At 36.0% G+C, this 13,554-nt stretch overlaps 1 protein-coding gene across 1 annotated transcript; it reads left to right on the top strand.

The window, feature by feature from the left end:
• The first annotated feature begins 2,289 nt into the window (after positions 1-2,289).
• Positions 2,290-2,679, top strand: LOC123621635 (high mobility group protein B1-like). Its single transcript, XM_045527511.1, has one exon. It carries the CDS (start codon positions 2,290-2,292, stop codon positions 2,677-2,679), a length of 390 nt encoding a protein of 129 aa, XP_045383467.1.
• The last annotated feature ends 10,875 nt before the right edge of the window (positions 2,680-13,554 follow it).

Below are 13,554 nucleotides of genomic sequence, written 5' to 3' on the forward strand. Positions count from 1 at the left end.
AATACGACACACACAAATTCTTGGACTTTATTTTTTCTAAGATCTAATGTAACATTGTGTTAATTACTCTGTTTATATAATATTTTGGTAACTGGTAGGGAAAGTCTATTTTAACTGTTATTTTTCAGAAGTTTCATAGCCAATCTTTTATATTTTCTCTTTCAAATGAAGTCTATAATCAGCTTGTAGAACTCCTTTAAAAATATTTCTTTTGGGATTTGATTAAAGTTATTTTGTATTTTTGGTTAGTTTGGAGAGATTGACCTCTTTATAATGTCTTTCAATCAAGGCACATAGGACTTCTTTTCATTTAGTCAGGTCATTGTCAAGTTCCCTCAATACAGTTTTATATTTCTCTTCATGTAGGTCTTACATATTTCTCATTAGATCTATTTCTAGGTATTTTAAAATTGTAGAATGAAAATGAATTACAGCTTGTTTTTACTTGTCATTTTAAAGTTACATCTTATTTGTGTATAGACACTTTCATATGGACCTTGCATTGGATTTGTAGGAGAAACATCTAATAATTTTTCAGTGGATTCTTTCAAAATTTTTGATAGATCATCATGCATTTGAATGCAAAGTCAGTTTAGTTTCTTTCATTCCTTCTTCATTCTTTTTCTTTCCTTATTGAATTGGCTAGTTTGCTAGGATAATGTTAATTTGTAGCAGTAACAGCAGGCATCCTTGTCTTTATTGAGGATGCCTTAATAAAGATTATTAACAAATAATGTGGAGATTCTTGCTTTAGATTTCTGGTAATTATCTGTATTAGTAAGGGTATAGGTTTAATTGCTATAATAAAAAGACCCCAAATAATAGTGGTTCATACTGAAGTCTGGGAGTAAGCACTACAGGGTGGTATGATGGTTTATCTATGTCATTCTTGGGGTCTCAGTAACATTCTATCTCACTGTGCTGCCCTAGAAAACACACAACGTCTATCTCATGACCTCACATGGCTGTTCCAGCCACCAACATCATGTCTGTATTCCAGATGCCAGGAAGGTAAAAGTGTAGAAGGGGTGTACACAATCCCTCTTTTTAAGGACACAGCCCAGAAGTTCCACTAATCACTTATACCCACATCCCATTGAAGAAAACCTGATTTCGTGGGAATACCTCTGCAAGAGAGGCTAAGAAATATGGTTTTCTGTTGAGCAACAGATGTGTTTTTTAACCTTGTGCCTGGCTAAAATTTCTCCCACCATGGAAGAAGGGGAGAATAGATATCGGGGAAATGAGCAGTTGTTTTCACATTTTATTTATTCACTTTGGAAATTTTTCTTCTATCCCTAGCACAATGAGCGTGTTTGCTGGAAAATGGATGTTTAAAATGTGTCAAACACATTTTTTTGCATCTACTGAGATTATCATAATTTTCCATCTCAAACTCTGTCAACATTGGTTCATAAGTGGAGAAATTATAATTTGAACATTTATTTTTGGATAAGACACTATTAGAAGATTACTATGTCATATATGCCTCTTTTAAAGACATGTTAAATTTGAGATTGTGTCTTTTTTCTTTTCTCTTTTTTAAAATTGAAGTCATTTTTTAATGTTAGGTATTTACTTAAATATAAATTATTATCCATTTATTATCAGTTATTTAAAATTTGGTAGAACAAAATTCTAAAGTTCCTTGGGCTGATATCCTTTTCAAGGAGAGAACTTTGTCAAAATTTTCCATTATTTCCCTCCTCTGTTTTTTTTACTAATAAAAAAATGAATTTACTTAGAAGCATTCAGAATGTCGACAAAACAGCTGCAACCTTTTTTTTTTTTGCAATTACAGAGTAGTATTCAGTTAACAGAACAATTATTTCATATAAGCTGCATCACAAATAATAAGATGAAAAAACTACCATCCCCATATACAACTAATTGTTCTGTGCATCAACAAGAACCTGCTTTAAATTTCTGTGCCAATTTACAGCCCCCATACTGAGGCAAGGTTAGTGGCCATTGAAAATACCACCCAGGGCAGGGCTATCTAAAGACACATTCCATAGTGTGTCAACTGTCCAAAAAAAGACACTGTACAGTTTAAAAACAAATCTTACACAGCCTTACATTTCTATTTTTTTTTTCTTTAAAAGGAGTGAGTTCTGTAAAGGGAGGTTAAATGCTTTATAAACAAGAAAAAAATCTGCACTAGAACCAACTTATAAAGACAGCGCCAGGGCAAGTGATTGCTAGATGGGCACTGGGTGACCCTGTGGCCTCGCTAAGGAAAAATAACTAAATACGGGCAAAGAAGATCCTAAGAAGCTGAGAGGCAAAATGTCATCATACGCATTCCTTGTGCAAACTTGCTGGGAGGAGCACAAGAAGCAGCACCCAGATGCTTCAGTCAATTTCTCAGAGTTTTCTAAGACATGCTCAGAGAGGTGGAAGACTATGTGTGCTAAAGAGACAGGAAAATTTGAAGGTATGGCAAAGGTGGACACGGCCCACTATGAAAGAGAAATGAAAAGCTATATCCCTCCTAAAGGGGAAACAAAAAAGAAGTTCAAGGATCACAGTGCACCTAAGAGGCCTCCTTCAGCCTTTTTCTTGTTCTATTCTGAATATCACCCCCGAAGCAAAGGAGAACATCCCAGCCTATCCGTTGGTGGTGTTGCAAAGGAACTGGGAGAGATGTGGACTGGCCCTGCTGCAGGTGACAAGTAGCCGTATGAAAAGAAGGCTGCAAAGCTGAAGGAAAAATACAAAAGCGTATTGCTGCACACCGAGCTGAAGGAAAACCTGATGTGGCAAAAAAGGAATTGGCAAGGCTGAGAAAAAGCAAGAAAAAGAAGAAAGAGGAGGAAGATGAGGAAGATGAAGAGGACGAAGAGGATGTGGAAGATGAAGATGGTGAAGATGATGATGATGATGAATAAGTTGTTTCCCTCCTCTGTTTAATGGATTATTTAGTGTTTTATCTCATTTTAGTTAATTAGATAATTGATATTTTCTATTTTCTTGTAGTTAAATATACCAATGTTTTCCATAATTACCTGACTTTATTATCTCATTTTCAGAGAGCAACCCTTGCTTAAATTAAGTAGTCACCAATGCATACGTGTTTGTAAATGTGTAGGGCATTCACCTTTAACTCTTTAATCCATCTGGGATTTATTTTGGTGCATGGGTAACCTGAACTCTAATTTCAGTTTTCTTCTAAATGGTTACCTAACTGTTCCAGTAGCATTTATTGATTAATCCATCATTTTCAAATATTGTTTTTTTCTATTTCTGTGAAAAATGGCATTGGAATTTTGATAGAGATTGCATTAAATCTGTAGATCACTTTGGGTAATGTGGACATTTTAACACTATTAATTCTTCCAGTCCTTGAACAAGAGATATCTTTCCATTTATTTGTGTCCTCTTCAATTACTTTCTTCAATGTTCTCTAGTTGAGCCCAGTCTAATCACGAGTCCTTAAAAACAGCTAGCTGTCATCAGAGGGGGAGATGTAACTACACAAGAAGGAATAGAAATATGCTGGATTTGAAAATGAAAAAGGGGCCATGAGCCCAGAAAGTAGGCAGCTTCTAGAAGCTGAAAACAACAAAGAAACATATTCTTCCTTAGAACCTCCAGAAAGGAAGGCAATCCTGCCAACATCTTGGTTTTAGTCCTGTGTTGGACTTCTAATGTACAGAACTGTGAGATAGTAAATTTATGCAGTCTAAAGCCACTAAACTATGGTTTTCCACGAGTAACAGAAAAACTAATATAGTGTTATTACTGAGGTTCAGCCATTTAAAAAAAAAAAAACGAATGTACCTCGATGATGCAAACACTTGGTAAATATCCGGAGTTCTGAAAAAGTTGACTTCGATGGCTTTCTCCAGTACTCTCATTGGCTTTATAGGGGAGTGAATTTTTGAATGGTCTCACTCTGACTTTCTGGAAGAGCCCTCCCCTACTTCCTTTTGGCATCTGGTATTGCAATGAAAATCAGATTCTTGTTGTACTTTGGATAATCTTTTTTTTTCCTTTTCCCCTTGAGGAAGCTTTTTAGACTTTCTCTTCATTGTCCTGAACTCACTACATTGTGACTAGGTTTGGGATTTTTGTTTGCTTTTAATTTATTTTACTAAATATTTGGGAGAGACTTTCAGTCTAATAATAACTCATGTCTTTCTTCACTTCTGAGAAATGATACATTTTTGTTTGCTTATGTAATGCTCCTTTTCGTTTTCTCTATTTTCTTTTTCTAGATTTACTCTTAGATAGATCTTAAAGCCTCTGGATATTTTATGCATATCTCTTAATTATTGTTTCCTCTTCATTTTTTTTTCCTCTCTTACTGTGTTTAGAGAAGTTCTCATGTTTATTTTCAAGCTCCCTAATTCATTCCCAGGGGTACACTTTATTCTATTCTGTCCATAGGTTAAGCTTAAATTTCAATAATCAAGCTTCTAATTCCTATGTTGTCTAGATGATTCTTTCTTATAAATTCAGTGCTTTCTTGTGTCCTTCCAAGGACAATACATATATTTATTTTAATAAAGTCATGCAGTGACTGTTCTGTTAACTTTGTTCCCTCAGTTCTAATTTCTTGTATGTGTTATGTTTAGTGCATGTCTTTCTTTGGGTTACCTTTCACTAGCGTTTAGTGATTCTTGCATGGATGTTCACCTTTGTAGTTTAGATTTCCTGAAGGCTGTTCTTTTTTGCAGCCTGTTTGGGAAAGAGATAGGACTCTTTGTACTACTGCTTATTTAAAATGAGATTGGGGACAGTCAGGAAACCTGATTTAAAGGAGGATGGATGTTGTGATTCTTCATGGGTTTTGCCAGTCATGTAAAACACTGCCCTGCTCCTACCTCACTCACTGATTTTACCTAGAGGCAGATTTTCCTCTTATGACTACAGTCATGCCTCCCTTCTGGGAAGTGCCTTGTTAGGTGATTTCATTGTTGTTCAATCATAGAGGGTACTTACACAGACCTCAGTGGTATAGCCTATGACACACCTAGGCTATATGATAAAGCCTATTGCTCCTAGACTACAAACCTGCACAGTATGTTACTGTACTGAACACTGTAGGCAACTGTAACACAATGGCAAGTATTTGTGTATCTAAACAGATCTGAACATAGAAAAGATACAGTAATAATATGGTATAAAAGATAAAAAATGGTACACCTGTCTAGGGCACTTACCACGAATGGAGCTTGCAGGACTGGAAGTTGCTGTGGACGAGTCAGGGAGTGAATGTGAAGGTCTAGGACATTACTGTACACTACTGTAGACTTTCTAAACACCGTACACTTAAGCTACACTAAATTCATGAAAAAGTTTTCTTTCTTAAATAATAAATTAACCTTAGCTTACTGTAACTTTTTACATTACAAACTTTTTAATTTTTTAAAATTTTTTGACTCTTTTGTAATAATACTTCAAAATCAAACACATTGTACGGCTATATAAAAATATTTTCCTTCTTTTTATTCTTAAAGTTTTTAGTATTTTTAAATTTAAAAAAAAAATTTTAAACTTGTTCATTAAAAGCTAGAATAGAAGCACACACGTTAGCCTAGGCCTCCCCAGGGTCAGGAGCGTCAATATCACTGTCTTCCAGCTCCACATCTTGTCCAGCTGGAAGGCCTTTAGGGGCCATAACATGCATGGAGCTGTCATCTCTAAAAATACAATAAAAAGTATAATATAGCAAATACATAAACCAGTAACATAGTTGTTTATTGTCATTTCAGGTATTATGTACGGTGCATAACTGTATGTGTTATACTTTTATACATCTGGCCACAAGGTAGGTTTATTTACACAAGCGTCACCATAATCAGGTAAGTGATGCGTTATGCTGTGACATTACAATGACTGCAATGCTTTTTAGCTTTATTATAATCTTATGGGACCACCTTCATATATGCAGTTCAGTATTGACTGAAACGTCTAGGGGTAAAGAGGTGGAATGCAGTTTTGTTTCACTTATGCTTCCTGATGAAGTATTATTTGATATATAATGGTTGTACTACTCTTACACCTGATATACAACTTAGATTATATTTATCAGTATAAAGTTACTCTGTGATTCCTACTTTTCCACTTTGTCTAATACTGACATTCCACGCTGACTTTCTTGGCCTTTGCTTGGAATATCACAGCCTTGCTTTAATTTTCAATGCATCCAAGCTACTTTGCTTTGTATGTGTCTTTGGTCGAGAGAATATCATTTAATTTTATTTTTATTACAATATGAATATTTTTGTGTTTCATAAGGAAATTCAATCCATTTTCAAGAGTTGACTTTGTTTATATGTTTGCCACCGTAAGAATGTGTCATCAGAGGCACTCAACAAATATATGTTAAATGGATGAACAATTTCTGATATTTAGATCTCCTTACTTTCTCCTATCAGTATAAAACATTTTTTAATTTGATTTTTTTTTCTTTAGACATCTTGTTTATAATTTTGCTAGTAGTTAATTGTAGGTTTTAAAAATCTGTTTATGTGTATGTTCTTGAAATTCATGAATACCTACTTTAATCATAATGACAAAAATGTTTGACTGATTTTCAAGTCCATAACAGACTATGAACAATAACTTGCAGCCTGCATAGGAAAGGTAGAAAGTAAAGAGAAGAATCTGCTGGATGTAGCAGCAAAAAGCCAGGACTGGGCGTCTGTAAGGGCATCATCAATACAACTGAGGGTTATAAAAACGAACTCACATCAAGAATAATACGCATAGTATGTTAGTGATCAAGGAATTACACGTACTTCACAGAAAAAAATGCTTCCAAAATAAAATTTCAAAGAAATATTTGAGAAATTAAATGTATAAGATTCGATGATCTAAGTCATTCATTATGTGGAACCCCTAATGTCCTAGTTACACTAGATAACTTACCCATTTAGGTAACATTATTAGCTCCATGTGGACAGAACTTTGTTTGATTCTAACACATAACTGATTTGATTCTGGCTCTGTTACGTATCTCTAAACTTTATCTTTTGTATTTATGAAAAATGGGGAGGATGTTAATACCGAATAAGGTACTAATATGGATTATGATCAAAGTTAAATGAAATAATCCACATAAAAGCATTTGGCATATGGTCTGGCCCCCATTACCTCCCCCACTTACTAGGTATGTGACCCTGAGACAGTTCGTTAGCCTCTCAATGCCTTGGATTTATCATCCCTAATATGGGAATTATAATAGTACTTACCTCATAGATTCAATATAAAGACCTTAGAGCAGAGCATGGTACGTCTTAACTTCTCGGTAAATGTGAGCTATTATTAGTATTTAAATGTAGTGAGGGCTACAACATTCACACTCTGGCAGCAACGACCAGAGCAGAGCATTCTTTTTGCACACATATCAAGGAGGCAATAGCTATGATGTGGTACAAACAGTAGAGATGGTCTTGGGACAGAACACTGGTGTACAAGTGCAGGTCCACTCCTTGGCTGTGGAACCTTGGGTAGTCTCAGTTTCTGTTTTTGTATCACAGGGAAAAAAATACTTACTGCGGATTGGATATGAAAATCGTAAGAGTTGCAATCTATGAAAATTTTGTTCTATTTATACTATTTGGTGGGGACTGTTTGTGATCATTTTGGTCATTAGACTGTTTTGATCATGTTGGCAACTCCTATTCCATTAACTTTTCCTAACCCTGTCAGCTTTCAGGAAAGGATTCTGTAGCCTTGTCAACGTAACCTTGATCTTCCTCACTTCCCCATTCCTTGGATATACGTCATTAGCAAATTTGGGAACAATTACTGCAAGAAGTAGAAATGAGACAATATTTTGTGAATTTTAAACAAATTTCTAACTCTCCATTTTGGCAGAACAACTCTGGACGAGCCACTAGAGCTGTCAGGGTGATTTACGATGTTCTTCACCAAGGTGACAGCCACTGGAGAAAAAACTCCATGCGAGAAAAATTCCTTATATTTATTCTACCCAGTTTAATACCTGATGAACCATGTTACAAGAACAATTCTTAAAATAGCCTTAAGGAGAACATCTCCACATTTCCCGAGACATACAATCCATCATTGAAACACTTGTGGAGAATGTAAGGTAGCTGGTGGTCTTGCTGTGAATTTGACTGTCTTGCAGAGGAGACACCGATTGGAGGCCTGGCAACAAAACAGCAGGCAAATGCGCTTTTAATACTAACTGGCACTCTTCTAGTTACTTTCAATTATTTTATCTTTACAAGAGACTTTCTTCATGGGTACTACTATATCATGTAGATATGATTATAAAGATGGGAGGATCAACCCCAGGAAGACAAAGCCTCTGAATTTAGAGATAGGTGTGTACAAAGAAAATGGTCCATCCTCAGTGGGTTGCCTGTTCTTTGTGCCTTTCTGAAACCCCTAATCATTGGAGGCCATCATCATCTTCTACCTCCTCAATACAATTCCTATGACACTTGTTATATATGGACTTTTATTGCTCTTTAGGGCTATGCTATTTGTGCATCTTTTCTTCTCAACTAGATAGTATCTTCAGCTTCTCCCATCTCTTCCTCCCAGTGTACAAACATACAAAAGTCTCTTCAGAGAACAAACCAACCAAACAAAACCATCCCCTTAACTTCCTGTCTGCTGAATTTACTTCCTTGTCCGGCTGAGCCTCCCACTTCCTGTAAGAGCAGGTTGTGCTCCTTGTCTCAATTCTCTTGGCTTTGAAGGCACCACTTTCTCTTGCTTCTACTCAATGCTCCCTCCTGCTTCTTTTCAACCTTTCTGACTCCTTCACTGGCTCTTCTCTCACCTGTCTTCTCCTTTCCTAGGGTTCACCTATTAACATTCCCTGGAATTCTTCATTTACTCCAGTATCTTAAATACACTAACAGGTCTCAAATACGCATTTGTCACAAGACATGTCTCTGAAGTTGAGAATCATGTTTCCAGCTGTCCGTTGCATACCTCAAATGCAGCATGTCAATGACAGAACTTATTTTCTCCTCCAAATATTTTTTTTTATTTACCTTCTTCATTACAGAAACCCTGGGAATTATACTTAATTCTTTTCTCTCTTTCCTTCACTTCTGTGAGTCAGTTGATTCTACTCCTAACTATTTCCTGAATACATGCAATTATTTCCAACACACTTCCTGTGCCCTAACTGTTGTTGTCACTACCTTTCCCCTGAATTACCAGAACCCTCTTCATAATGTCTCTTGCCTTCGTTTTTGCCCACCTTCAGTGTAATCCTTACCCAGCCCACATGTCGTCTGGGTGGACTCTAAAAACAAAATGACATTTAACAAAGCAAAAAAAAATCCCTCAATTATGTCATTGTCCTGTTAAAAATCCTCACAGGCACTCCATTGATTTCAAAGCAAAGTTTCAATTCTTTGCACAGAGCCAAGGCACTTTTTAATCTAACTCTTGTTTGCCTTCCTAATCTAATTTGTGTTATTCCCTTCATTCAATCTTCGATCCCCATTCATGCCCTTTCCTGCCTCCAGGCTTTGCATGCACATGCAACTTCCATCTCCTGGTGTGTTCTCCCCTTATATTAAATAGTTCTGCCTGGCAATCTCCAGGCAGATTCTCCTCCCAAACTTCATTCGCATGTTGTTCCTTCTAGGAAGACCTCCCTAACCCAGAGTAGTGTGAAACAAAAACTATAGCATGTGAAATCCTAGGATTCTCTATAACTAGATGCTGAAGCAATCAATTCAGTCCAAATTTCTTTGGAAACATTAGGTACTATAGGTAATGGAATAAATCAGTATTTCACTGTCTATGGAGAAAGACATCATCCTTTGAATAAGTCTCCCGAATGTGGAATTAGATGACTCATCAAAGCAGCGATGTGAGTGTTAAAGGAAGCCTGTGCCCACTTAGGTCATCTATATGAGTCAGGAGTGCAGATGTATAGTAATTTTGCTGGGTTCTATTAACATAGTGCACCTGCATTTCTGCTTCAGAACCTATTGTTTGATCTACTGATGACCAATAGAACAAACCCCAAAAGAACAAAAGACATATGCAAGGGTTCACGTATATCATGCATATGGGAAGCACTGTAACTGCTCAAAGAGGATGTCCAGTAATGAGAGATACTACATATATCCAAATAGCAGCATGTTAAATGCTCCCACTCCCTGCTGCTGATGGCTGCTCAAGTGTTTCCTTCTGAGGTAATTCCTTGAAAGTGTGTATGTATGGCTAGTCTCCATGGCTAACACATACACATGCACAGAACTGGGAAGTCCACAGAACAGCTCTGAGGTCATTAGAAGCTAAAAATACTGAACCTTCACACTTGCCCTGGAGCAAATATTCTTTAGCAGAAATGTCAAAGGGATTATAATAACATGAAGCAAACAGCCAGTCTACTTCCTAGTATCTTGTGCTTTGTGGATACCAAAAAGCAGGATAATCGCCTCATGTCCCGCACTTTTGGAAGGGAAGAAGCAATTTTGTAAAAAGCTGCTATTTGTGTAAACCTGTGGACCCACCACCCTTAATGATATACAATGTATAAAGAACTATTTGTTTCAAGAGGGTCTTGTTTGCTTTTTGTTTATTTAAGAATAGCTTTATTGAGATATATTCATAAACAACAAAATTTATCATTTAAAGTATATAATTCAGTGGTTTTTAATATATTCACTGTGTTGTGCAACTATCATCACTAGCTAATTTCAAAAGATCTTTAGCACCCCCCAAAAAAACCCCTGTTATGAACTGAACATTTATGCCCCTCCCAGATTTCATATATTGAAGCCCTAATGCCCACTGTGATGCTATTTGGAGCTATAGCTTTTAGGAGATAATTAAGGTTAAAGGAAGTCATAAGGAAGGGGTCCTAATCCAATAGGATTGGTAACCTTATAAGAAGAGGAAGAGAGAGAGATCTTTCTCCCTCTTTCTATGCATACGCACCACCTAGGAAAGGTGGTATGAGCACACGGTGAGAAGGCAGCCATCTGCAAGCCAGGCAGAAAGCCCTCACTAGGAATCAAATCAGCTGGCACCTTGATCTTGGACTTTCCAACCTCCCAAACTGTGATAAATACAATTTTGTTGTTTAAGTCACCTTGTTTATGTTATTTTGTTACAGCAGCCTGAATGACTAATATAAACCCCATTACCCACTAGCAAGCACTCCCCATTCTTCTCCTATCCCCAATCCCTGGAAACTACTAATGTGCTTTCTATTTCTATGGATTTGCCAATTCTGGGCATTTCATATAAATGGAATCATTCAATATGTGCCCTTTTGTGGCAGGTTTCTTTCACTTAGCATAATATTCGTGAGGTCCAGCCATATTGTAGCATGTATCATTCTTCATTACTTTTTACTGCTAGGTAATATTAGATTGTAAGAATATATATATCATATTTTGTTTATCCATTCATCAATTGATGAACATTTGGGTTGTTTCCACTTTGGGACTATTATGAATAATGCTGCTGTGAACATTCATGTACAGGTTTTTGTGTGAACATATGTATTTAATTCTCTGTTCTCTTGGACCTAGGACTGGAATCTCTAGGTCATGGTAACTCTATGTTTAACTTTTTAAGGAACTACCAGATTACTGGTAGCTACATCATTCTGCATTCCCACCAGTGGCGTGTGAGGGATCCAATTTCTCCATATCCTCATCAACACTTGTTATCTATCTTTTCGATTCTAGACATTCTAGTAAGTGTGAAGTGGTATCTCATGGTTTTGACTTGCATTTCCCTAATGACTAATGATTTTGAACATCTTTTCATGTACTTATTAGCCATTTGTATATCTTCTTTGGAAAAATGCCTATTCAAATCCTTTGTCCATTTTTTAATTGGGTTATCTTTTTATTGTTGTATGGTAAAAGTTCTTTATATATTCTGGACACAAGTCCCTTATGCTATATAATTCACAAATATTTTCTCCCATTCTGTGGATTATCTTTTTACCTTCTTGATGGTGTCCTTTGATGCACAATAGTTTTTAATTTTGACAAAATTCAATTGATCTATTTTTTTATGTTGTCACTTATACTTCTGGTGTCGTATCTAAGAAACCATTACCTAATACAAGGTCAAAAAGGATTACTCCTATGTTCTCTTCTAAGAATTTTATAGTTTTCACTCTCATATTTAGGTTGAAGATCCATTTTGAGTTAATATTTGTGTATAGTATGATGTAAGGTAGAGGGGGTCTTGTTAATCACTCTCTCCTGATGCACATCAGCTTCAAACGTGAAGCCAGAAATCTGTAGGTTTCCTGGAAGCCCTCATTATAAAAAGCAACTTCTGTGGCAAACATGACTTGATTGATTATTTATTGAGTGAAGTTCTGTTCAAGGTGACAGAGGACTAAAACTGTGCTAAACGATTTTTGGCAGTATAACGAACTAACTTTAAGAACTTTTATAAAATTTCAAATGTGGTTTTAAATTCTCAGGCTAGACAGATGACTTAGGAAAAATTGTCATGAATCTTTTCCCAAATATTAATATTTTAAGTTGCTTCAAGCCAGTTATTTAATCTTGTGTGTATTTTTTGGAGATTTATTCCATATGTGTTTGATTAATTTACACAGAATTCGTCAAAAACTCTGTCTAAACCACATTGTTGACATCTAAGAAATGCTATGAGCTTCTTTTACAGCCCTTTTAAAAATCCAACAAAATCACATCAACAACTCCAGGTTCTAAGATGAAATCCTCCCACTTCAGTATAAGAACCATCAGCTTTGAATGAGTCTAGATATAAAAACCTATTTTCTCATTTTGAGGAGAAAATCCTTTTTCAGAGACTCTTTCTTGAAGGTACATTTGTTATAGCATATTTGGGCTTAGGGCTAAAACCTTTGGTTTGTAAGTTGAGGTTTTCGTTTGCACTTATCATTGACAAGAGCATAAGCTGAAAAGAATCTTAGATCTGGTTACTATCCTGAGGTACTGCAAAGAAGGTACCATGGAGAATAAGAGAATTTACATCATTGCACATCACATTTGTTGTTTGCCACTGTGAATCTTTCATTCAAGGAGGATAATCAATTGGAATGATATTTACAGAGCACACACCTGGCACATTGTAGCTGCTCGATAAATGTTGATTCCTCTTTTCTTTAAATACTTTTAAGGTATGGAAAGAAGGTCTTGAAAATGTTTTTCCTTTGTAATAACTTTGGAAAATTAGCTATGGAGAGGAAAACCTGTGACTAAGGGAGAATTTTCAAATGCCATTTCACTGAGTGTGTTAATGAATGGTTATGTAAGGGGTGAACATCCTCTCATCATTAATAAATGAATATGAACCAACAAGGTGAGGACTTTTTTCCTAACCAGAGTAGAGGGCTGGGGTTTATAGGGTAATAGATTAGACTATTTGTATCCCAGGCAATATTGCTGTCACCACCAATTCTAATGAGTATTTTTATAATTTATGTCCTTAATGTATTTATTATGAGAAAGCTTCTAAATAGATTACATAAGTGGTCATCTGCTCCAGAACTGGAAATTCAGGAGACCTGGTTTTTGGACTCAGCCTATTCATGAATTATTTGGTTGATTGGTTATTATTTTTTTATTTTTAAAAGGACTGAGA

Source organism: Lemur catta, chromosome 16 (genome assembly GCF_020740605.2).
Source record: "Lemur catta isolate mLemCat1 chromosome 16, mLemCat1.pri, whole genome shotgun sequence".
NCBI lineage: Eukaryota > Metazoa > Chordata > Mammalia > Primates > Lemuridae > Lemur > Lemur catta.